At 39.2% G+C, this 27,114-nt stretch overlaps 1 protein-coding gene across 3 annotated transcripts in view; it reads left to right on the top strand.

The window, feature by feature from the left end:
* Window positions 1–24,280, top strand: part of AHI1 (Abelson helper integration site 1) — a 209,725-nt gene extending 185,445 nt beyond the window's left edge. Inside the window, exons 24-25 of one of the 3 annotated variants that reach the window (XM_075203181.1) lie at window positions 9,164–9,243; window positions 21,001–24,279. In XM_075203181.1, coding sequence (XP_075059282.1) covers window positions 9,164–9,243; window positions 21,001–21,214 — 294 coding nt within the window. In that variant the 3' untranslated portion in view covers window positions 21,215–24,279. Of the gene's footprint in view, window positions 1–9,163; window positions 9,539–21,000 lie in introns of those variants that run through there. The other 2 variants (XM_075203182.1, XM_075203183.1) reach the window with 2 other exon arrangements.
* Window positions 24,281–27,114: the final 2,834 nt, after the last annotated feature.

Below are 27,114 nucleotides of genomic sequence, written 5' to 3' on the forward strand. Positions count from 1 at the left end.
TATATATAAATAAAGGAGGCTTCCAGCCCTCACATCTCAGGTACACATACGGAAGTAGCCAATCCAGTGAGATAGATAACATGCAAGAGGGACAGCACTCACCGGACCTAACATGAATCACTAAGCATATTGAGGAATAACTGATGTGTTTATCTAACATCTCTCACACTTTACAGCCCATTCACTTATAATTTATACATTTTACCCCAGGCAAGTAATTGCAGGTAGATTTACTTTATATTTGCTATGCTGCATATACTACCAGGGTGTTATGTTTTGTTACTAAAGGGATTAAGAGTTTTTATTTATTTTTTTTGTTCATCCATTTTGCCTACAGAAAATACATGCATCTGAATTTCCACTAACATATGGCATGAACTGGGTAATGTTAACATTATCCAGTTGTTATTGGTTAAATGTCAGGTGATCTGAAACATTTTTAGGAATCAGCTGAGACTACTTTTACTGTCACTTGTTATTCTGGGGTTCAGTAAAACCATTAGGAAACCAGTGATACTCTTTACTGGCTAACTGAGCAGATTTAGGGGTCTATTTATTATTATGAAGCGGTAACCGTCATTATGTATTATGGCGCAGACACCCGTCGTACGTGAACAGGTTTTTGCTGTTCATCGGCAGCCTTCCATTACCAGCAAATGCAGAAGGTGAAATGCGTGGCTAAAGTCTGCTCATGCGCACAGAATTTGGCTCGGCGGGCCAAAAAAAAAACTTCAAGAAAAGTTTTTCCGGAACCCATAGGGAAAGATAGGCTAACGCTTTCCTGCTTTCATCATGCTTTTCGCTGTTTGATAAATCCATATCCTTGCAGTCCCCTTAGAGTTCTATAGGGACTGCGGTAACAAACGAAAAGTAAGTTAATGCAGGAGAAATCTCCAATTTACGATTACAGGGATACATGTGACAAGGGCAAAATAATGATATGAGGAGGGAAACTGAGGCAAGCCAGAGGCCACAGACTGAGAGTTAAACAGTGGAAGACACAACGATCCCCAACATCACAGCATTGTGACACGAGGCTAATATAAAACTGATGAAGCAACATTTCGGCGTAAAACACAGTTCTACGTGAAAAACATTTCATACAGCCAACTTATTTCCTTTTTGTTTTCATAGGTAACATGGTGCAAACATTTACTAATAAATTTCCAAAAACAATAACCACATACTATCCCACTAATAGCACTCAGGCCTTCTGTAGAGCTACTAACTTACATATCATCCTTAAAATACCCTTCTGATTTTAACCATGCATATCTGGCCTAACCTATAACTATTCAGATGAACACACACACCAAGAAACAATATGATATAAAATTCTGTACTGCTCTTTCAAGTGTTTTTAAATAAGAATTGTATTATTCATAGACTATAAAATATACTGCAAATATTTTTAGCTAATTGTAACCTCAGTGTTGTACTCTGTACTTCATTTACGAACCTGTTAGTCCAGTCAGACTAAATTGATGAGCTATGAATAGGTGTTTGTTATTTTGTAGGAGGAGACTTAATCCCTTCAGCTATCCGTTCATAGATGTCGCATGATATTACCCCAGACTTACCTATTGACGTTAGGCTGAAGTGAAAGACATAATCAAAAAATAGTAATACAAATACAGGCATGTTACAGTAAACAATGTCAAAGGCCATTTCCAACATGCCTTGTTCTGTAAGTACGGGAGACCTTCGTACTCACTCTGACATTCTACAAAGGGGTAACTATGTATGTTATTTATAGAAACAGCTGGAAACATCTCAATATTTACATTTATTTATTTGTAAATTTCATGCTTTTGTGTTATTAAATCACCCTTGACAGTTGGGCTTCTGCATGATGGACAATTATAACCTAAAATAAGTTACCCTATATAAAACAGCTATTAATAACATTCACGATAACTACAATGTTACATATGTGAAGTTCTGTCAGTGTATTATAAGTTTTACATATATTTATACTTATTTATGAGTAAATGGTACCAGAAGCTCTGTTATATAAGGCAACTTGTATTTTAGCTTTAGTCATCCTTCAGTTATTGTGAAAGTTTAAACCAATGACGACAAGTGCATATTCAAAAACTTCGATACCTGCATTGCATTTGCTAAGTAACTCCCAATGTGCCTAAACATGCACTATATATTACCTTGTAGTAATGTGTAAAAGTTCCCTATTTTTGTACATATCCATCCAGATATTTTTCTTGCTTCTAGCTTCTTTTTTGACTTTCAGACATCATTATCGGCTATTTATATAGCGCCACTAATTCTGCAGTGCTGTACAGAGAACTCGCATCAGTCCCTGCCCCGTTGGAGCTTACAGTCTAAATTCCCTAACATACACACACTGATAGACAGAGACAAAGGTCAATTTGATAGCAGCCAATTAACCTACTGGTATGTTTTTGGAGTGTGGGCGGAAACTGGAGCACCGGGAGGAAACCCATGCAAACACGGGGAGAACATACAAACTCCACACAGATAAGGCCATGGTCGGGAATCAAACTCATGTCTTTAGACCAGTGATAGACAACCTGATACACTCCAAGGGTGACCCCTTATCCTAGAAAAGGCTATGCATTACCCTTAATTTTAGTAATATGGTAAAGCAATACATTTATTTAAAGAGACACCTATCTGTAATAACATATCAGTTCGCATTAACAAACAACCAGCTATAACAAACAGATCTAAACAAATGTGACACTAAGGAGGAAGGAGCTGGGAGCCAACCGTGTAGGCTTGAAGTGCGGCATGTTGCTCATCACTGGTTTAGATAATAAATCAACCCAGGACAACCCTGCTATTGTCCTGGGTTATTACACAAAACAGAGAGTAGAGTACACCTATGTCTTTCCCAGGGCAACAAAAATAAATAACTCTCCATGATATTGTAAAACATGCTGGTCATGTATCTATAACAAAGACAAGAGTGCATATACCAGCCATATAAATCCACCGTAGTAACGGTAAAAGTGCACAGTCGTGATGTTTTGGGGAGCACTGTGAATAATTGAATTTCCCCTTAGTGTGTAACCAGGGACGGGCTGGGCTGGGGGGCAGGGTGGCATCGCCCCCCCGGGCCGCTCAGAAAACCGCTGTTTGGGCCGGCGGTGGATGCAATTCTTTGTGATTGGCAGCGGCGCACAGACGGCCGCATCATGTGACAAGCGATGCTGCCGCGTCAGCGCACAGGCAGCCACATCACATGACACGCGATGCGGCCGCGTCATCAATGATGCGGCCGCATCGCGTGTCATGTGATGCGGCCGCCTGTGCTGCCCCCCGGGCTGAAACTTGCCAGCCCGCACCTGTGTGTAATCAACAGAACGATTCAACTCTTATAAATGTTGCACGTTTTCACAGCTTGTGGAATTTCAGTGACTGTTTAAACCGTATCAAATGGAGATGTATAGAAAGGGTTACACCTGATTTGGCATCTTTATTACATCTCTCTCCAACAACATTTGAATTTCCATACTTGCCTCTTGGATATTTTTGTGCTGGTCTTTAATAAATAAACTTCACAAAGAGCTACTTTGTCTCTGCAATACCAAAACATCACTCTCTATGTCATAGAGCAGCTGTACTTGTTGGCTAGTAACATTTAGATCAGTATAATTTATTGAACAAATGTTGTGATGTTCTCTCCTTTTCCAGTACTGCGAAACAAGGCATAAATGGCAACATGAAACCTGTTTATATACCCTTACAAACCATAGAATCAAAGGAATAGCCAATGTAATAATAGAAGTGTTCTGCATCACCACCTGCTGGGAAGAAGTGTTAGTGCAGCAGCTATGCTTTTCTTGTGTGTCCCCAAGTTTAACTATATAAGCATATCAATAAATAAAACCATGTTTCAATATTGCATATTGAAGTTCAGGAATTGATTGCTGATTGGCCAAATTTTGCAGCATCTCTGGTTTCAAAATGATGTCCAATAATAATTTGTTCAACATTGATTATATTATTATTGGCATTTTGGTAAATCCAGTTGGATGATGAATGCATTTGGCCAGTAGATGTTTATATTCTTATTCCGGCGGTGATCTCATCCCATTTGAACACCTATGTCTAAGGCCGGATTAGACACTGATCCTGTATCCCAGTCTGTGTGAGGCTGATATTAGTAATATTTGAATAACAGATGTGGAGCTACAGATTGCGGAAACCTCAGTAGTGGTTCTCCTTAAGGTTTACCTTGTTGTTTTACAATTTTCTCTGATAGCTCAGCATACACAATTGATTATATGTTCATTTTTAGTTGTTGGGTGTGTTCGTGTGCTTTGGTTTGTGTAGAAGCCCTGTGGGTGTTTACTTTGTAAGTGGGGGACTTCCTTGTTAGGGAGAAAACTTCTTCAAAAGATAGTTTCATGTTTTCTCTGATATGTACTATAATCTCATTCTTATCCATCCACCTAATGTAATGGCAAAGAGCCAATGTAATATAATGAATATGATGTTACTGCAAAGCAACAAAGCTTTCACCTTAACAACATTCTCTAACTTCCCTGCGGGACCACAGGTGGGCAGGGCCAAAGTGACACGATTTACAGCTAATCGTGTCATTGAGGCTCTACGTACCACCCACTTTACTAGTGTACAGCATGCAGGAGGTGGCCTGCTCAGGGCTGCCAAGAGGAATTCAGGGCCCCGGTACAACAAATTCATGGAGCCCCCTTGTAGTTTATTAAGCAAAAATTTTCAGGGGCGTTGCAATGCGCAATTGGGGCGTGTCTAGCACATCAAAATCACTAGGTCCTGAATTCACCGAAGCGTGACATTTGTCCAAGCACTCCTGACTTTCAGGACATCTAGCACCCTTGTGTAGTATAGGAAGAATTCAGTGTGTACAGAAAGAGTTCAGTCTTGACCTGCGCCCACTAGGCTCACCAAACACTCACCAAACATTGGCATTGTCCCTACTAGAATCACAACATTTCACACAGTATGCTGCTCTGTTCTACCTGTTCTTCTCACTTTCACCACCTGTGGCTGCTGGTTTCTTTAGTTGTGGCTTGTCCGGATCCTGGAATGTTGGAGGACCTATTTGGGGGAAAAAATGGCTACATTTAGAAAATTACAGCCAGCCCCGGCGTTAAATCAATAGCACCCACGATTAATAATTAGGCCTTTCTCCAGTCCCAACATTAAAATAATAGTATTCACATTTAATAACTAAACCTATTTCCCTTCCTGCAAACAGCAATACATATTTCCCGCAACCATCACTGCCATTAAATAATTCATAGTGACATTTAATAAATAGACCTCATTCTCCCCAAACTCACCTCAACATTCAATAGCCCCCAAACCACCCCATCTTAAATTAATAGTCCCCACTATTAAATTGCCTCACCATCACCCTACAAACAAAATAGCACCCATTATTTAGTCACCACCTACCTCACACTCACTACATTGCAACAAGCCCCCTCTGCCATCACACACACATTACTTTGCCCCTTCTTCACAACTACACTGTGCCCCCTTATGCTCATACTGCGCCCTCCATGCTGCCTTCCCTCCTTCTTTTTCCCTCTGTGCCTCTCTCCCCCCTTTTTTTTCCCTCTGTGCCTCTCTCCCCTTTTTTTCCTCCTCTGTGCCTCTCTCCCCCTTTTTTCCTCCTTTGTGCCTCTCCCTTTATTTTCCACCTCCGTGCCTCTCTCCCCCTTTTTTTCTCCTCTGTGCCTCTCTCCCCCTTTTTTCCCCTCTGTGCCTCTCTCCCCCTTTTTTTTCCCCTCTGTGCCTCTCTCCCCCTTTTCTTTTCTCTGTGCCTCTCTCCCCCTTTTCTTTTCTCTGTGCCTCTCTCCCCCTTTTTTTTCCTCTTCTGTGCCTCTCTCCCCCTTTTTTTCCTCCTCTGTGCCTCTCTCCCCCTTTTTTTTCCTCTGTGCCTCTCTCCCCCTTTTTTTCCTCTGTGCCTCTCTCCCTCTTTTTTTTCCTCTGTGCCTCTCTCCCTCTTTTTTTTCCTCTGTGCCTCTCTCCCACTTTTTTTTTATTCCTCTGTGCCTCTCTCCCACTTTTTTTCTCCTCTGTGCCTCTCTCCCCTTTCTTTATAGTACTGTCCCTTTCCTCCCCTTACCTCTCCGTTTCTTTAGTTACCTTTTGTTAGCTTCTTTCTTTTCTCTTCTTCTCTTCTGTCTTCTATTCTTTCTTCTGGCTTTGACCTGGCTGCAGCGCTCCTCACTGACTGCCGGGCGTGACTTGATGACGTCACGCCCAATAGTCAGTGTGAATGAAGAAGAGAGGAGAGGAGGGACGCGGTATGGAATTTTTTTTTCTTCCAGCTCCCCCCACCAACGAAGGATTGGCAGATTAGCCATTTAAACTGGGTTTATATGAAACACACTATAGACAAATTCTGCATGCCCACAGTTGTTACTGGGTAAACAGCGTTGTGACTAAACATTCTGCTGCCCGCGGTAGAAACAGAGATGGAATTCTATACTTGTACAATTTAATATAATTAGTGCATCATTCAATTATGTATCTCTCCGTTTCCTGCTCTGAGGGAAATGGTGGTGTGTGTGTGCAGGGGCAGGCTGGGTGGCAGGGGGGCATATGCCCCCCAGGCCGGTCCTATAGTGTGCTACCTTAGGCTGGGTCACTGGGCCACCTGCATTTTTTTCCCTTTAAAATAGGCTGCTGAATCGAATCATGCCCCCTGGGCCAAAATTTGCCAGCCCTCCACTGTGTGTGTGTGTGTAATATAGTGCGCCTCTCACTACCTCGTTCACAGCAGTGCCTCCACCCATAACTTGATTTATAGCTGTAGGGGAATGTCTGGGATCACAAATACCAGGGACAGATTTGGGAAACCCCCTGCCCACCACCAGCTGTGACTGCAAAATCTCAATAACTGGTAACTCACGATTGGTGCAGAAACCACCCTGGCACGTTTATTATGATTAAAGCTCACTATGTAAACAACAGGTTACAGCAGCTAATTGCTTATAACTACATACCTCCTAACATTTGGGTATCCGGCATCAGGAAAGGGGTCTTGGCCACATAACGATGGAAGTATTGATAAATACACTGCATTTATCAACAATAGACATGCTCAGTTCAGTAACTCACGTCAACCAGGAAATTTTAGTAATCCATCTAATTGCTGCTTGCTCAGTAGTGGCGCTATATAAATAAATGATGATGAAGGTTAGTTTTTCAATAGCAGAATGTTTCAAATATGATTTCCTTTCTCACTAGTCCCCATTTTTTTCTACTATGATCTTTGTAACCTTGCCTAGGGCACGAAAGAAGACCGACATCCCTTTGCCCTCAGGTTTAACGAAATTAGCCTAAAATATTAATTTCCTTGCTTCCACATCAGTTTTGCTTCCTGGGAGGGTGCAGCCATTTTGGGGGCTTTACTGATATTTAGGAGAATGCAACCTATCAGTTTACTAATGACATCACAGTCTCACACCTCCGTTATGTCCCAGTTTTCCTTACAGAGTGAGAGCAAAACATGTTGTGTGCAGCACAATTAATGTGTTAAATTGCAGCAGCACATTTTAACTTGTCAGTACATCCAATATCATTTTACTGAGGGTCTGTAAGGTAAAGCTAAATATTTAGAATGTAAAGCATCTTTTTCAGCACAGCAAAATTGTAAATGTTTAATATGTGTATTAGAGAAAATAATATTGGACATCAGAACCCATCTTTCGCCTCATATGTCCACATATAGCTTAAATGCAACAAAATAGACCCAATATAGTGCCACATGGCATCATGAGCTACCACAATGCAATGCCTTATATACTCACCATGTAGCCTCATACTCCAATGCATAGTCCAGGGTACTCACGTAGGGCTCTGCCATCTCAACATTCTCTACCCTTGCACTAATATAACTTACTTTAACTTACTTTACAACACTGATTTTTTTTTTTACAATGTTCACTGATGTATTTCCTACTAATCTCCGGCTGGAGCTCAGTGAATACTACCATGGCACTGGGAAAATAACCCATACTTGCCAGCTCTCCCGGAAAGTCTGTGAGACTCCCGAAATTCGGGTCAGTCTCCCGGGCTCCCGCGAGAGCTGGCATTTCTCCCGCATCCTGGAATTCCCTTGTTAAAATGACGCGATTCACAGAGAATTGAGTCAATTTGTCCCCGCCCCCACGACAAAACGTCATTTTACTCGTGGGGGCGGGGGCAAAATGACGCAATTCGAGGCGCCTCGCCCATTAGTCACGCTCCTCTCCCGGATGTCGCCTACTGAAAGTAGGCAAGTATAAATAACCACAATGCTAAAGTTGTACTTTATACTTTTCTTTCATAGTACAACTTCTTTTAGTCCTTACTTCAGTGATGTCACTGATCCTTAGTGAATTCATTGGCTGCATTCCCATGAATATTGGCTACGCCCACAAACTTGCTGCCTCCACAGATTTAAGTCAACGACTACACACTTATCTTCTGTTTACAGTATTGCCCAGTTCTGCATTTCCCACTTGTTTTCTGCCTTATCCAACCTGATTTGTACTAGTTAACTTGGGGTTAAAATGCCTTAAATTTTATTTAATTAATTCTGCGCAAGTTAATACTGATGGAAAAACAGTCAATTTTAACAGAATTTACAAAAATTGCAACTGACAAATGTGTAGCAGTTCTGCTTTACAATAAAATGTACCCATTTACTTCTGAGAGAGCAGAACACAGTCTTCCAGTGGTTTCCCCCTTCTGAAGGCCAGTTTTCCAAAACAACCCTTAACTGATACCAAGGCAAACGCAAGGATGTATTCCTGGTTCAGCTGTACAGTGACATAGCATTGTCAGAGGTTTGTAGACAGGTCCTATTTTATGTGACAATTTGTTGTTTATGTAGAGACAGTGTGTGGTTTGTGCTAAAGAGTTCACTTTTACTGGTAAAAGACCAGGTGCATGTAAGATTTTTCTCTGAGCAATCTAATGCTTGCTTCTCACCTGAAAAATGCCTGTCTGGGGTAAAGTGAGGCCTGAGCCTATTTCCTTCTTTGTAACCACACAACAATAAGCAGACCCCAAGTGAGACCGCGTGATGGAAATGGGGTATATTCTCTCCTTACCCAGGAAGCTGGTGGGTTTGTGAGATACAAAGAATTGGCCTCCTATCCTTTCTTATTTCTACAAATTGTATTTGTTGTTTTTGCAGATGTCAGCAGTCCCCAGCAAGTCAAAGGATCTGAAATTTATGTCACAGCATGACACAGATGTTGGCTCACCTGTGACACCGTAAGATTGGTCTCATGTCTCACAGTATAACAAATTGATATTCCCATAGAATTGTTTTAAAATGTATGCAACAGTAAATGTTTAAGACATACTAAATGTCAAACAGATCACTGCCATAAAGGTCATTTAGTACTTGCATGACCTGTACTCTTGATTTAGGTGTTCAATGTTTGCATGATTTATTAATTTAATGTTAATTCATCTATCTTCACGGTTTTTATTTTATTATATATTTTCTTATAACATGTTTTTGTGTTCGATCTGTAATATGGAGCAATAAACCACTTTTGTATAACATCTGTATAAATCATTTGTTTCAATAATGTAATCACTGTCCTCTATATTAGGTCAAGTAAGGTTTGATTTTTACCTTTTGCTATATTCTATACAGAGAATAGTGGAAAAATATTAGAAGCAGATACGTTGAACTAAAGCAGACCGGAATGTATGTGACATTGGTTGCTTAATCCATTTATTGACACATTTATTGTTGTGTTGGTCACCCATTTATCACAACACAAAAGTGAATGCACAGTTACAAAATTGAAGTGGCAGGAGTGCACAAATGGTTTTGATCTTGTTTTCGCTATTGAAAGTGCAGCACTACAGAGTGATTATTGATGCTGGGGTACATCATGCCTGACTGCACGCAACTTTAGCGTGTGGGATTATAAAGAACTTATCAGTGCTTGTAGTAGGAATGACTCATTATTCTATACTGATGCAAAATACTGATTTTGTATTTTTTTATTCTTGAGCCTGTGACCATGTCAAAGCTTGTGTTCACATAGATGGGCTCATTCTTTACACATTTCCGTGCTGTGCACCAAAAATGTGTACGGATGTGCCTGTATTTAGATTTTTACATTTTGTTTAATCGCAACCCCTTACGCCCAGAGAGGAGAAAGAGGGTCTGGCATGGAAGGGCAATTTAGACTTTTGCACAGAGCAGCAACTCCAAATACAAGAGGTTTTTGCAAAATCTGGTGATTTTCCGTATCCGGTAAGGTCACACCAAAATCAGTTAACAGGAGACTTAAGTTAATCAGAAGAAGCCAAGAAGTGAAGCAGGGGTGACAATGCAAGAAGGAAAGAAATGTATACTCTAGAAATTATTTGCCAGTAATCAGACGCACTGTCTCCACATTTGGGAGTTTATTTAAATTGGACTTTAGTGATTTTCTTAGGATTCTTACTCTTCCTTTATGTAACCAGAGAGGTCTCAGAGGGACAGGCGAGGGAACAGTACTCATAGTTGCAGATGACTGTATAGTGAGGGTGAAAACTAATAATAAGGGAAGTACAGATTTAAATCCCATTTTCTCCTATATTCACTAATTGATATACATGAAGTGCCCATTATTTTCAGGTACAGCTTTCTAAAACTGGCTAAAAACCCCTTTTGCCCCCAGAACAGTCTGAATTCATCGTAGTATGGTATCAGCCAAGTTCTGGAAACATTCCTTAGATATTCTGGTACATGTTGACATGATTGTGTGTATGTTAGGGAATTTAGACTGTAAGCTCCAATGGGGCAGGGACTGATGTGAGTGAGTTCTCTGTACAGCGCTGCGGCATTAGTGGCGCTATATAAATAAATTGTTATAATAGCATCAAGCAATTACTGCAGATTTGTCATATTGCGAATCTCCCGTTCACCACATCCCAAAGGTGCTCTATTGGATTGAGATCTGGTGACTGTGGACCCCATTGAAGTAGACTGAACTCATTGTCATGTTTGTGGAACCAACTTAAAATATGTTATGGGTTTTGTAACATCTTATCCTGCTGGAAGTAGTCATTAGAAGATGGGTAGACTGTGGTCATAAAGAGATGCTCATGGTCAACAACAATACTCAGGTAGCCTCTGGCATTTAAATGCTCCTCAACTGGTGTTAAGGAGCCTACAGTGTGCCCAGAATACATTCCCCACACCATTACACCATCAGCAGCGATACAAGACAGGATTATCTATGATTTCATGTTGTGTAGACCAAATTCTGCCCCTAGCATCTGCATGTTGCAGCAGAAATTGTGGTTTGTCAGAGCAGGCAATGTTTTTCCAATCTTCAACTGTCCAGTTTTGGTGAGCATGCATCCTCTGTAACCTCAGTTTCCTGTTCTTAGCTAACAGGAGTGGAACCAAGTGTGGTCTTCTGCTGCTGTGGCCCATCCACTACAAGGTTTTATGTACCGTGCAATCAGAGATGCTCTTCTGCATACCGCTGTTGTAATTCACGGTCATTTGAGTTATTACTGCCTTCCACTCAGCTTGAACCAGTCTGATCATTCTCCTCTGACTTCTCTCATTAACAAGGCGTTTACAACCATAGAACTACTGCTCACTATGTTTTTTGTTTTGCGCACCATTCTCTGTAAACTCTAGAGACTGTTGTGTGTGAAAATCACCCATACATCACATTTCTTCTGCATTCTCGTGTTTGGTCATAACAGCAACTGAGCCTTGTGACCATATCTGCATGTTATCCATTGTGTTGCTGCCACATGATTGGCTGATTTAGATATTTTTATTAACGAGCATGTGTACCTAATACAGTGGCCAGTCAGTGTATGCATTGTGGAAATTCTAAAATATAAATTATAAGCTTCAACCTCACTCTTCTCCATTATTCAGATCGGGTATTTGGTATTATCAAAACACCAGTAGACCATGGTAACAGTATAAAACAGGAGAAAATAAACATGAGATGAGATGCACACTGTACACTGGAACAGACAATAAAGGGGTTACCACAAGACAGAAAAGCAGAAATAGAAGTGTTAAGCATCATCTGAACAGAGGGGCAGAAATTCAGAGAGCAACAGGTTATCACAAAGCAAAAAAATCCCAGAACAGCATGTCTTGCTGCTCAACTAGCGTTTAAAAGTCTACAGGTGAGATCATTCAGGATAGGGGAATCCCAAGATTGAGCATGCTCTCCACACAGGCAGCAAGCCAAACACAGGTAAATATAATAAGGGAATATTTAATAAGCATGGCAAAGAACAAAGCAGCGAACACATACAACAAAGAATAATGAATAAGCCAAACATATAACAAGGAACAATACAGAAAGCAGTGACTGTAGAGAGCACAGCATACCAAACAGGATATGCATCAGAATCGTCTGGGTAAGGCATACAAAGACCAGGAACTCCAAATAGAAACACTATGGGAAAATCCAATAAATTCGCTCTAGTACATTCACACAAGGGAGGACTTAACTGGAGGCTCTGGATACTCTGGAAGAGGCCAGAAAGGCAAGCTGGAGTGACAACACAAGGCACTGATCTTCCAGAAGGAAAAGAATATATACACAAGACTCATTAGCCAGACACACAAGACTATGCATCAATCAGTCTGTGTCCACCTACAGACCAGAGGGCAGACTACATGATCTGTACAATGAAGCTCTGCCACCGGGAGGCAGCGACACAGACAAGGCATCTGACACTAATTGTGTTCTGTTCTGAAGGGTGGCACAATATACTGGGTACACGTAAATGTTACAAGAATTCGCCAAAGCAAAATATGTACAAAAATACTGTGGATATGGCAGGGGAAAATAGTTGCATGGTTACCAGTTGATCCCAATTCTAGGGACTTCCTCAGATATAAATATTTCTGCTTGGCATTTCTTGTTCCTGAAAATGACCCTATTGTTTAAGATTAATAGCTACAATACAGATACAAATTACAATTGCCCTATTATTAATATTTTTTTTTTATTCTGAATGCAGCATAAGGTCACATTTGTTGAAGGGGCATATTGTAATATTATAAAGCATGCATGTCATTTTGAAAGTAGTGTTCTGTGTGTGCATAGAATATACCATGATTGTTGTGCAGAGACTTACTTTCCAAAGAGCAGAGTGCCCCTGAAAGGTGTGTTTCTGTCTCATTTAAGTTAGAGGCCTCATGTAACATTAGGAGTAAATCCAGCTGAAGAGTGTAAGTTTGCACCTGGACAAACCATGTTGTGCAAGTGTTACTGCTCCCACTGATACCTTGATAAACATTTTAGAACAAAACGAGAGAGAGTTCTTCATCTATAGCAAGCCGCCTTTTCCGTAGAGAAAAATGTTCTCATGGTACTCTGTTGTTCTTCCTGCCATTTAAACTAATGAGGGCCAATCAGTGTGGGGGACTTGCTTCCTATGAAGCACCCTAATTGGCGATTGCAGTCATGTGACTGCGATCGCTAAATAGAACGTCCCAGCTTCCTAGCAAGCAGCCAGGACGGAAGAGACAGACCAGGGTCCCAGTTGCTTAGCAACAGCCGAGACAAAGAGTGAGCTAATGTAAACCGTCGCAATTAGTGCAGCGACTCATAACAGCAAGGGGTGCAAATTTTGCATGCAAGGAAATTACTGCCTGCTTTTGTATGTAACCCACAAATACTGGACAGCTTTAGAGCTGATCCATAAGATACTTTAAAGTATGAATATTTCAGTAGCAATATCAGGAACATGATGGCACTGTGGTTAGCATTGCTGCCTCTCAGCACCGTAATCATGCGTTTGATTCCGACCATGGCCCTATGTGTTTGGCATTTGTAAATTCTCCTGTGCGAGATTTCCTCCGCTTTCCTCCCACACTCTAAAGGAATACTGTTGGGTTAATTAGTTTGGACTTAATCCTAGTAGATTATAAACTCCACTGGAGCAGGGACTCATATGAATGACTAAATATTCTCTGTAAAACGCTTCATAATATTTATGCTCTACTTAAATAATTATTAATGAATAATATAATAATGTTATGATAAAAATTATTATTTTATCTTATTACTAAGAAAACTAACAGATATAACTGCTACCCGTAATTGTAAAATATAGAATAAATTTGTAGAATTCCCAGAAAAAGTGATTACAGGCTTGGTGATTTCTGGATTTCGCCCATATGCTTTGAGATCGAAAGAGTATTCAGGTATGCATAAATGTTTATGCCTGTCAACTATGCATCTATCGGTTAGTTTATTTCCCTCTTTCTGCACTCTGCCAACTGTACCTATTACATTTACATCAACATCCCCATTTACCTACTCTACAGTAACTAGTTTTTTGGCCAGAATTACACTATAACCAAAATTGAAAACGTATATGATTTTTATCTGCAAAGTATCATTATTGAGGGCTGAGAACCCAGCAGACCACAGCTCGCTCTGCACACATGTTTGGGGGTTCAGCTATGTAAATTATTGAGTATATCTATGTATATTAGTGTGATGTAATTATTTCTGCATTGTTCTAATATGAATATACACCAATCAGCAATAACATTAAAACCACTGACAAGTGAAGTAAATAACATCCAGAGAGAGTACTACTGCCGGGGTCTTAGTTGAGTTAATACGATAAATGAGGCTAACTGTTCTTCTGGTGTTATCCTGTGCATGCTGGCTTGGAATAAAACCCACTTGATCCTCATGGACCAAGTGTGGAAACACGTTATTAAGATGGTCAGTGAGAGACTTCACATTGATCTTGACGTCAGTATTCAAACGTCAAATGGGCCTATAGTGGGCACAGTCCGATGGGTCTTTGCCCTCCTTCGGGATAACAATAATATAAGCCTCAAGGGACTATTTTGAAAAGGACCCACCCATTAACACATTATTGTTAATGTCCTTAATAAATATTTTAATCTATTTTACCTTCAAAACGTAGGACAACCGGGACACTTGTCTCTTCCTGCCGCCGCGCCCGGCTGTTAGACAGCTGGCCAGGCACGGTGGCATGGAGAAACGTGTCCCGAATGTTGCCCAGGCAACCAGGACAAACAAGGTGAAAGTGACGCCCCGGTCATCATGGTGACGGCTGGGACGTCCGAAACAGACAGAAGCGAGCCGCGGCAGCCAGCAGTGGAGCTGCGGCTCATGACAAATAGTTGCGAATTTGTATTTTTTTAAATAAGATTTCTTGATACTGACAAACTCGGGCAACAAATTAATATAGAACGTATGTATATAGATTATATTGTACTTGTATACCTTTAATTGTTCATATATAACTACATAAATCTTCTGTTTCCTAAATACATATTTATTAATTTATAGAATTAACTGAATTAAATTCAAAGATTTTAACTCTACTGGGCTTGCCAACCTATAGAATTACGGTAAATCAATATAGAAAAATGTAGTACCCTATTAGTCATTGAAAAAAGCACATATTTTGCGAAATGCGTCTGTTTATTCAATAATACTTCTCTAAGCCCTGCCTCCCCATTACAGTTACACGGAGCACAAGTGTGCGTTTTAAGTAATGGACCAGCCATTTATTAACACTGGTATAAAACTGTCAGGTGTATTGAGATGACTGGCCACATAGCTAGTTCCTGTTTAATTCAGTCTACAACATTGCACTTAGCTTGATGGTCAATATTTGTATATACAAATTTGACATTGTAGGTTGCACAAATATCAACATTTTAGTCTAAGGAGAATATCTAAAATGTTCCCAGGCATACAAAGCTTGGTTATCCTGTGGGATAATTCTTAACCGCATATTTAGGTGCCATATTAAGGTCTTGCTCACCATATGCTATATGTGTGAAAATGGGTAAAATGCATGAAGACTAAGACATGCCTTAGATTCATTTTAGTGATGCGTTGCACTTACCAATACACTCTACTGTACTGGCATTAATGCATGAGTCCTACCACATTCTAAAATGTTCATCATGCTCTAAAATGTTAGAGTGCAATGGTGAGAATAAGACCATAGCAAACTATTCATTCCATTTTCAATGTGGTTTTCAGGCATTCACAGAAGCTGTTATCAAGCTCTTAAAGTAAAGATTTTGATACCTTTTTTTTAAGTCAAAATAAGGTGTCATGTTTTAGTGTCAAACATTAAGTCAATTTGGCATCTTATTGCCCAACTATCTACCATTTCACCTTTGAGTGTGTTCCTTATCATTTCTTGGTGTGCATACTTCTTGCTGGGCACACATTTCATGAATCTACCCACTCTTTTTTATGTAGCCAGTGGGAATAACACAATTATTATGTATTTTCAAAACATTGGAATAATAACAGTGCTCAAAAACTAACATTTAAAACTGTGCAGTATTCTTTGCATGTAAAAATAACAACTTAGGTTTATGCTACATCATTTACACAGTCTATCATCGGTCTTTGAAACAGTGGACACAAAAGAATCAGAATGTGTCTGCTGGTAGTTATGTTTGCTGATTTCATTTGGAGTTTGTTTAATTATTTTAAGTATTTTACAGCTGAAAGGCATAAAGTTTATTTTTCTTAAAGACAGAAGAAGACCTGGGGGTAAACGTATCAAGCTGAGAGTTTTCCAGCGGGTTTGAAAAGTGGAGATGTTGCCTATAGCAACCAATCAGATTCTAGCTATCATTTTGTAGAATGTACTAAATAAATGATAGCTAGAATCTAATTGGTTTTTCAAGCACGCCGGAAAACGCTCAGCTTGATACATTTACCCCCTGGAGTTCTCCTTCCAGCAGTAATGCTGAATAAAGAGAAAATAAGGGCTGCTTCCTCAGGTCACTCAAATGCAAGATTAGAGGATGTCCTCCAGACCAGCTGGAAATGCAGGATTTTCTTGTAGTCAGATGACTTTATTTATTAACATTTTTATAGCACCTACATATTACGCAGCACTTTATAGACAATATGAAATCATTCACATAAGTCCCAGTGGAGCATGCAATCTATATTCCCTACCAAATGGATATACACAACAGACTTTTCAGCCTATTATTGCACCAATCACCTGATAAGCAACCGTTATCATTTTAGTGTGTCCGCTCCAACGATGATCGATTATCGTTCCAAAGCACATTGTATCATTTTATTTCATTTTTAAACTGAACTAAATATCTCGTTCAACGATGGAATGATGACGTCCCAATTCTGCAGTGTGTATGCACTCAGGACCAGCAGTGTCCATAGAGCTCTACGGAGTTTGCAGAGAAACAATCATTTCAGCCGGTGGTTGTGACAGATAAAGAGCACAGATCTGAAGGTAAAACGTGTATAGTGTGTACACATGAATCGGCACGCTAATTGTCTGGACTTTTTTTTTCCCTGTCATTGGCAAAATCGTTAAAGATGTCACATCGGGTGAAATTTTCTGTAGTGTGTGCTCAGCCTAAGGTTAATTTTGTCAGAAGTTACATTAACCTAGCACAGTGTTGGCTAACTTGTGACACTCCAGGTGTTGTGAAACTACAAGTCCCAGCATACCCTTCCAGCAATAAGCTGCTATATATTGGCAAAGCATGCTGGGACTTGTAGTTTCACAACACCTGGAGTGTCACAGGTTAGCCAACACTGACCTAGCAGTATGTCTTTAGCGTGTATTGACAGAGGGAGAAATACAAACTCCACTGAGATAGGGCCCTGGTGTGAATCAAACTTTTAACTTGCAATAAAACTTCTTATCTGTAGTGTGCTTTTTCACCACTGCTAAATCTGTCAAAATCTATGAATTCTTACCCTCTGTCTGCAAGATTGTATTATGTGAAATGTGCTGTGCCACACACCCTGTTCCTCAGGGCTGCAAGGTGTGCAAGTGCAGCTAACAAACAATGTGAACCACTCTGCATCTTTCTGTGGAGGATTTCAGATCTGCTGGAGTAAATCATTACATCAAGTGGTGAGATTGTTGAAAGACAGGGACTATCTGTGCAAACTGCTTTATCCCAAAGATAAGGATGGGAACACACTACAGTGTTTTTCAGCTGAGTATTGGGTCAATTGGACGATAAACGACCGTTTGGCCAAATATCTCATTAGTGTGTACACTGAAACTATGAACAATTGTTCCAAAGCTCATCGTATCATTTCATTTGATTTTTAAACTGAACTAAAAATCTCATTCAGCAACGGAACGTTGACCTTCCAATCCTGCAGTGTGTACAAACTCACGACCAATTGTCCAAAATTCTGCCAATGGTTCCTCCAAAAGCGACGCCTTTGTGGGCGTGTATATTTATATTTATGATCTCTGTATGTCTCCCACGTGGTGCGGTGTCAAAACGTCAAGGAAATGGGAATAGTGTTATTGTAATGGCGAAGCAATAATAAACCTGTTTTACATGCTCCATATGCCCATCAAATACCTCTGTGTTTTGAGTTGTATTTAACATACTGTCTGAGTAGGAATCTATTGTGTGTATGTCACGGTCGTCTGACTTTCTTGATCCGATTCGGGACCCTTGGGACTAGCTGGAGCAGGAGTGAAACAGAACTTAGCAGCCTGGATGAACTTCTTGCTCATATTTCTTGCTGATTGTAGAATATAGCAGGGGAATTAGCAGTCTGGAAATGTAGACAGGAACAGTGCACTAGTAATGGAGACAGGAACACTGCACTTGTAATGCAGTCAGGAACACTGCACTTAGGAATGCAGTCAGGAACACTGCACTTAGGAATGCAGTCAGGAACACTGGAGCCAAGAACTATCCTCTGGAGAGAAGTGTGTTGTTCTGGCAATGAACAGATCACAGCAGCAGGTTTAAATAGGGTGTCCCAAACAACTATTGGCTGATCAGTTCATGTGATCACAGCTGCAGAATCTGGTTGGTCTGGAATGATCACCTGACTGCATCCAAGATGGCCGCGCCCATGCAGCAGAACAAACATTATGTGTTTGTTTACAAATGGAGGTGTGGAGGATGGGAATGCTGCAGACGGCCAGAAGGGACCCAGGTAGCCGTGATATGACAGCAGCGGATGAGGTAAGTGCGGCTAAGATCCCGATTTGTGACAGTGTGTATATGTATATATATATATATATATATATATATATATATATATATATATATTGATATGTCTATGTACCTATTATGTCCATTAAAACAAATGTGTTTTGAATTTTCATAACATAAAGGCTGAGTAGGTGTGTGTCCGCATGTCACCCAGCAGACAGAAGACAGCCAGGAAAGCTCATTTCTACCCACACAGCTAACGACAAACGGATCCACACAGGACAATGTTAAAGCCACCCAGCGACTAGAGGATCAAATTGTCAGGAGGGGAGACAAAAGGGCCCGTGACCATGAGCAAAGTGACGCTCTTAGGCAAAAAATTATTGAGTCTGCGACCCACTTAATATCAAAGGAACTAGACGAATTTGAACTGCTTGGTGCAACACTTGCAAAAAAAAAATGAGAAACGCGAATAGAGATGGAATATTTGGTTTATAACATAATTTATAGGACACAGAGGGGGGATCTCTCACAAGACACTGTATTGACACAAACCCCCCCACACACAGGAGCAAGGACATTTCAGACCAGCCCAATCCTGTACATTTTGCCCACCACCACTCCACAGGCAACGTCACGTCATGGGAAGCCAAGCAATTACTCCTCTTGTCTACAGGACTTCAACACCGATGGGAAGCACAAGTATGCTACAGTACACAGGTAGCCCATCACCATTGGAAAACAGTGAACATTTACATTATGAACCTCTGTGACACCTGTGATTTTTTTTTATATGCTTTATGTGTGCCTTAATTAAGTTAAAGCAGTCGATTTGCTTTCCCTTCTTCAGCCCATCTGCACACCAGAGATGGGTCTCAAAACCCTCTTGCCTTTAGACTCAAAGCAGTGCTTTCACTGTATGTTGTACAATAGCCTCACAGGTCTCATGTATGATGAACACAGAGCTTGCTGTGTAATTCCAATATGCTAAATTATTTACATTTATTTAGCATATTGCTGCTGGGAGGCCATATATCAGTGTGTACAGAGTCACAATCTTTTGAGACAGACAAAAATCACAGGCCACATGCTAAATGGTGCAAAAAATTTTAAAACGTGTATAGTGTGTACACCTGAATCGGCAGACTGATCGGAACATCAGTCGTTGGTACAATCCTTGTAGATAACACATTGTTAGTAAATTTCTATAGTGTGTACCCAGCCTAAGATACCCAAAGGGATTTATTTTATTTCCTGATACAATTTTAACCATTTTTTTTTTTATCTGGCTTTTTCCACACCTTTATCTGCTATAACAATTGTTTCTCATGTTGTATTATGCGATGTCAATAATTTCTTGTATTGAGTATGCCATGGGGATCTACAGTGATTTTTGAATAATTTTAGATAATAAAGGTGACACATACTTATTTTACACTGGTTTCTGCTTAATGTGTTCTAGTATTATTATACTAATGGCATTGAAAGTTGTGATTTGCTTACCCATGTATTTGCAAATGTATTCAGCTAAGGCTTCTACTTTTATTTTTGTTTTAAAAGCATAATTTAAATGGGGTGTTTTTTTGTTGCCTGGCAACTGAGTGTCTGTTTCTTGTTTTTTTTGTGTCTTTTATGTTTCAGTTATATTTTTCTTAACTTTCAGCACAATATGTAGGTGGGGGAACATTTCTCTATTAGTTGCTCTAAAATGTTTCTAAAGCATTCTAAATTCTTTTTTGTGTTTCACTTTTTTCATAATAACTTGTTCTAGATAATAAAGAAATATTGGAAGCCAGAGCTTTGTTGCACTGGAATATAAAATAAAATTGAATGTAAGGTGACACCCCTTAGACATTTTACAGCCCCTGGTTCCTGTCCCATTAGCAAAGTGTTTCAAAATATTGCCTCACAACATGAATATACCTGCTCCGAACTTTGTGAGGAACTCTCACTCTGCCCAACCCTCCCCTTGGTAAATGCTGGTTTACCCTCATGTTTGCAGTTTGTAAATATGTACAGCTTATTTATAGAAACTGACATTTTCTTTTCATTGCTTATTTTACTAGTGGGACAAGACAGAATATATGGCAGATGGCAGAAGCACCTGACGTAAGCTTGCGGCCATTGGCACTTCAAATAGGATCCTCCACATCTATGGGTACAGACTTGAATGAATATCAACCCAAGCAAAATGCTGATCTTAAATCGAAAAAAAAGAAAAGCTTTAAACAGGTCGCCACAGTTGGGAAAACAAATATTGCATTTGAGACAGATATGTGATGTTCAAGATAACTTGCTTACACAACTTAGGAGAAAGATGCAATACAATTCAACGTTATTCACCATCCACCATTTAAATGGGGTACAATGAAATATAATCATGCAGCCTAATATCTGTTTGTTAAATCTGTGCTAAAAGAGGGTAAAGTAACCAAGGGTATGTAAAACTGCTTACACCAAAAGGATAATTTTGTATGGAACACAAGGTGCTCCACATTTGGATAAATGTTACTATTTTTTTTCTAAAAAATGTACATTATCTTTTAAGGTAAACAAATGAAAGCCATTTCATTTGCATAATTATTCCCAACAACATTACATTTGGATCTACCCTAAAGTTCGCTTTAAGAAACAAGGATCAGAAACAGTGATGGACCCTAGTCATCATGGATATGATGCCAACAATTACCACATTTATGGAAAAATGTGTACACTATGGACTATTGCTATGGCAAGCAAGTGACTCACACAACAGTTTTATTTCTGTAATTTGCAACAAAATATCCACATTTTGGAAAGCAGCAACTTGTATGTATCATCTGAGTGACCTATCAAGTAAGTGCAAGGACAGGTATTTGAAGGAGTTTTTTGCTTTGTGACTCCACCGTTATCTGAGATTCAGTGCCAGACTGAAGACAGGTGGAGGAGAGTGATTTCAGCTCCATAGTTCTCTATAGTGCAGCTGATTGAAACCTTTTAGGACAGAAGGTGTGTGTGAATACAGAACTGGTTTACCCTTGGTACTCGTCCAGTGAGTTGCCACAAACACATCTACTTTTCTGACCATAGAAGTGTAATTATCAAGATGGCAGTTAATCAGCACGGAAGTCTTCCTCTATCTTCCACAGTCCAACATTAACTCTCAGGGAATGATAGGAGCCGTAGGGCAGGGGCTGCCACTAAATTGCTACATGGGGGACACCAGGTAAGTTGGCCCATGATGGGGTACTTTATGGGTAGGGTACTTTATGTTCTCAATTTTTTGTCAGGAATATTTTTAAACTGAGTTGATATTTCCTGACATCCCACAGTTCAAGAAAAAAGTAACCCACCTTCAACTGAACTGCTTGATAATATCAGAAATACTCTACAATTTTAAGGGGAAATGCTAATTTTTTACTATTTTCGACTAAACTCATAAAATTTCTCGCATGACTACACAACTATTGTTTCTTTAATATTTGTCATTAAAGTTTTAGTCTCCTCCTTATGGTTACAAGCAGCGGGAGTATTATACAGGATCTTTAAAACCTGTTTGCTAAACTCTGTTGACTACAATTTCAACTGAGGCTGCTATGTACATTGTGGGTTTATGCAAATGATGTCCCTGTCAGTAACAAACACTCTGGGTATTTTCCTGGCAGAGAAATGCAGTGCAATATTCTAAAATACACATATATATATAGATATAGATAGATAGCATTCTTGTATCACCAATTAAGATGGCAAAAAATAATGGTTGTCATTTGGTACTGAAAACCAATTTTTTATTACAAATTTAGCATGTGATATTCTGCGCATAGTGTGATGACTCGTGTCATTATTTAATGGAACTAAACTGCACACTGTGCTTCATAACTGTAATAGTTCCACATACTAAATGGAAATCTAATGTTATATTATTTGTGTCACTATGGTTTTATGTCTGTATATCCACAATGATGATAATCATAGATGGGAACTTCTGAGATTTCATCAGTGTACTGCACTTGTTGAACAGAGACATGGAATGACATCACAATAATTATCATCACCTAGTGTGGGGGTGGGACTTACTGTTATTGATATGTCATTGTTCCATACCTGGACATCCATATGCAAAATTGATGTAGTTATCTATCTTGGTGTTAATCCCTGTCTCTGTTTGACAGGTGTTATACACTGCCAAAATGTCATTGTCAGGATTTCCCACCTATGGGGCAGATTCAATTCCTCTCGTTCCACGGACCACACACTGTTACCATTACTACGGTAATAGATTATTACCGTTAATACAGTAATTTCAGCACTAATTTTTGCTCATAACTTTGTGAGCCGCGAGCAAAAATCTGTGTTAAAATTACCATACTAACGGTAATAATACGCACCCTACGTGGTTCTGATGAACAACTCAGAGAATTGAATCTGCCCCTATATGTTTAATTATATTATGTAACTCTGAATTTGAGACAAGTAATCAGGGAATACATTGTCTCCAAGTGAGTAGGCTAGACACCTGGCTCTTAGGGCTGGATTACCTGCCTAACAGTAATACTGTGGTTGCTGATATGAACACTACATTTCATGGGAGCATGTCCTCTGTTTTGCTTTCTGAAACTTTTCTACAACCAGAAATGTTTACTGGGAAACTGCTATATGATGTATCAGTAGTTAATCTGGTCACAATCCTAGAAGTTAAAATACTAATAACATGAAGTAAATGCATTAAACTGCGTTTTTTTTTAAAATCTGCCATTTTCTGGTATTTAGAGTGTCTTATTTTAAACGGAAATGTTATTAAAGGCAAAAACCCTTTTGCCTTTAATAATAAAATTGCCATTTTTAAAGATGGACGTCAGAGTCGCAGAAAATCAGTAATTTGACAAAACTGCAGTTTAATACATTTACCCCCATGTGTTTATATTATAATTATTAACATTTATTCATATAACACCAGCATACAGTGCGTTACTGTTGGGGACAAACGCTGTAATAAAACAAAGCTGGGTTTCAATAAACAGACAAAGAGGAAAAAGGGCTCAGCTCACAATCTTAACATATATACAATGTCATGAAATGATGAATTTCCTTTGTATAAAAAGCAATTGAAATAGAAATTATTTTCTGTTCTTATTTAACATCAAAATTAACAAATCTGCACTTTGTTTTCAAATGAAACTTGTTATAATTTATTTGTATTTTTTAATGAAGGATTCCGTTTAATGCAAGGGTGTTTTCATGTAAAAGTGTTTTTTTTAGTGACTGAGTAACTAAATGGTGTGTTCTGAGAATTTGATTTGAATGGTTTTCATATTTAATTAGCTTTTTTTATTAGATTTGTAGATTATATTTGTTAGTGTTTGAAAAATAGCATTGTTTTGCAACTTATTTGAAGCACTTTAAAATATTTGTTACCTATTAAATTTGTTATAAAAAATATCAGTCTTTACTCATTCTCATTGCTCTATACATATATTTTTCTTTATCATGGTTGGCTGACATTTCTCTAGGGAGAATGTCAACTGAATTAAAATTAGATAATCCTATTCCAGCCCATTGATAAAAAGGAAGAAGTGAGACTAGCAGCATTTGGGCATTGATGTATGAAAAATTCCCCAGACGCAAACCACAATAATTCCTGCACATGTTCCTAGGCTAAAAAAATAAAAACAAATTTGATTGCTTAACAAACTGAAGAAAAATAAGATATGATCATGACGAAAAAGCAATTTGAAAGCTAAAAAATGTAGATTTCAGAATAAAAATGTAACATTCCAAAACTACAAAATTAACCTGTTGTGTATTTTTTGGGTTTACAGTAATAACTGTAGGTGACACAATCACACAATAATTGTTGACGTTGCCAATTAAGTCCAATTAGTTTTTAAATCATTTTAAATTAATTGTTCAAAGCATTCTCTAGTATAAATTTGCATCAAGTGCTGGGTTTATAAGAAAAGAGTTCTATGAATACTATTGATTTACAAATTGTTTTAGGTTTTAAAAATACAGCATAAGCAAGGCATAGTATGAAGGAGTTAGGAAAATAAGCTGTAAACTGCAGACAGCAGCCCCCACCTTGCAAAAATGTAGGCCCCACTTTTACATCATTTGAAACATTTCAAACTCTTGGGGTCATATTTCATATGTACCAGGTATAAAAGTGATATTCCACAGTTTAATTGTCAGAATTTATGTTTGAAATTTATTCCTGTAAATATGTAACAACATGGAATAATTACACTATGTCTTCAAGTTATCATTTCTTTTGGTGATAAAAAGGTCTGATTCATGTTCGGATGCAACCTGAATGCAACTTGCGCTTAAAAAAATGAGCATGCATAATTACACTGTGTCTAAACATTACTTGTCATATGTTAACAGACAGACAGAGCACAGTGCAGGATGCACAGGATGTTCTCACAAACTCCCCTTATGCTTTACCCTCCATTTCAAGATTTTCTGACGTGGATTGAACCTGCGGACACCCATGATCATGTATTTTATGTGTATAAATAAATAGTGATGATCACTGTTTTCTTTATAATCTGTTGTCTATATTGTATGTATTTTGTATTCTGTAGTATTTATATCCTATTATTCTGTAAGAAATATGAATCTTTATCATCTTTATAATCAATATTATATTATATACAACTTTGATATGTATAGTATGTGATGTTTGTTTTTAGTTTCTCTGTTAAAAAACGATTTAAAAAAAAAAAATCAGAATGTTCTTAATGTGCATTGTGCGTACAATATGTTTTTGTATTATCTCTTGCATAAAAATGTTCTTTGCTACCTAGTTGCACGCATATATGTACTGCTTTCATTGTAGAACTATCAAATTCCATTCTCTTAGATGTTCCATATTACCACTTCTAAATTTTTCACTTTGACCACTGTTTATAAGAAAATGTCAAGAAAGATAATATCTAATGCAATTTTACAAAGGAAGAGCATGCAGACAATGACAATATTAGCGGACAGTGAATAAGTCTTGCCAAACTTGCTGACAGCATGGGCCAGGCCTGGCCAACCTGTGGCTCTCCAGGTGTTGTGACACTACAAGCCCCCCAGCATGCTCTGCCAGCAGATAGCTATAGTTATAGTTTCACAAAACCTGGAGAGCCACAGGTTGGCCTGGTGTAGGATATTCTGTTTAATTTTGTCTCATAGGTAAAACCTTACCTAACCTTTATGCATCTCACTTTGTGAGACATATTGTGATCTCAGGCTGGATATTTGGTTTATGCAAATTAACTATGTGTGAATTTGTCTACATTATGTGCATGTCTTATTAGTATACTTATTTTGAATATGTCATATTCTGAATATGCTATTATGTTATACCTATTGGTTAGCACCCATCGCCAATGCCTTTGTCCAGCCCCCATTCTTTACGCCAGTTACTAATAGAGTTATTTAAAAGCATTGTTATTGTCACGGCTAGCGGTTATTGTCGTAAGCTTGTAGAGCTAGAGATAGAGGTCTTTGCCTATAGCAGCCGCCTTTCCTGTAGAGCTTGTCGTGCTCACAGGTATTCAGATGCCCCCAGGTCTTTAACACTAGCATAGTGTAAGCTTATGAACAATACCGCAGCAATGGAATTGATGGCAGTTGACAGGATAATAGCGGGTAGTCAGAAGCCGACCGAGGTCAGGGCTCCGTAGCAGATGGAGTGGTCAAAAACACGCAAACGGTCAGTGCTGGCAGTGAGCAGGAATAACCAAATAACAAGCAACAGGTCAGGGCAATCAGAATACAGAGTCCAGCTCAAGCCAAGGGTCAGTAACAGTAAATAAATCGGGAGTCAGAAGACTATACAGAAGCAGATCAGAAATCCACAGTAATGAACACTATAACCAGCAGGGAGGCTAAGTCTTTTCTTGCTCAAATAGTGCAGAGAGCCATTTGGAGTGGTGCCAGAGGGCACCTAATCTGTGCCACAGATGGCAATAATAAATTAATTATTCCCCACGCAGGCACCCCAGCGATCTTCCACTGTGCTGGGAGACAGCAAATCTATCAGGAGTGTCCCAGCTGATGCCCAGGCAACCGGGACGCCCTGGCCAGAAGTGAAGTCCCAGGTGTCTAACAGACAGCCAGGACGCAAGCAGAGAAGGCAGCCGAGCTGTCGCGAGTAGCGCGACAGCTTGTGACATTTATAATGGTGGTGTTGTGAAGATAGAAAAACAAAA

Source organism: Mixophyes fleayi, chromosome 3, assembly GCF_038048845.1.
Source record: "Mixophyes fleayi isolate aMixFle1 chromosome 3, aMixFle1.hap1, whole genome shotgun sequence".
Taxonomy (NCBI): domain Eukaryota; kingdom Metazoa; phylum Chordata; class Amphibia; order Anura; family Limnodynastidae; genus Mixophyes; species Mixophyes fleayi.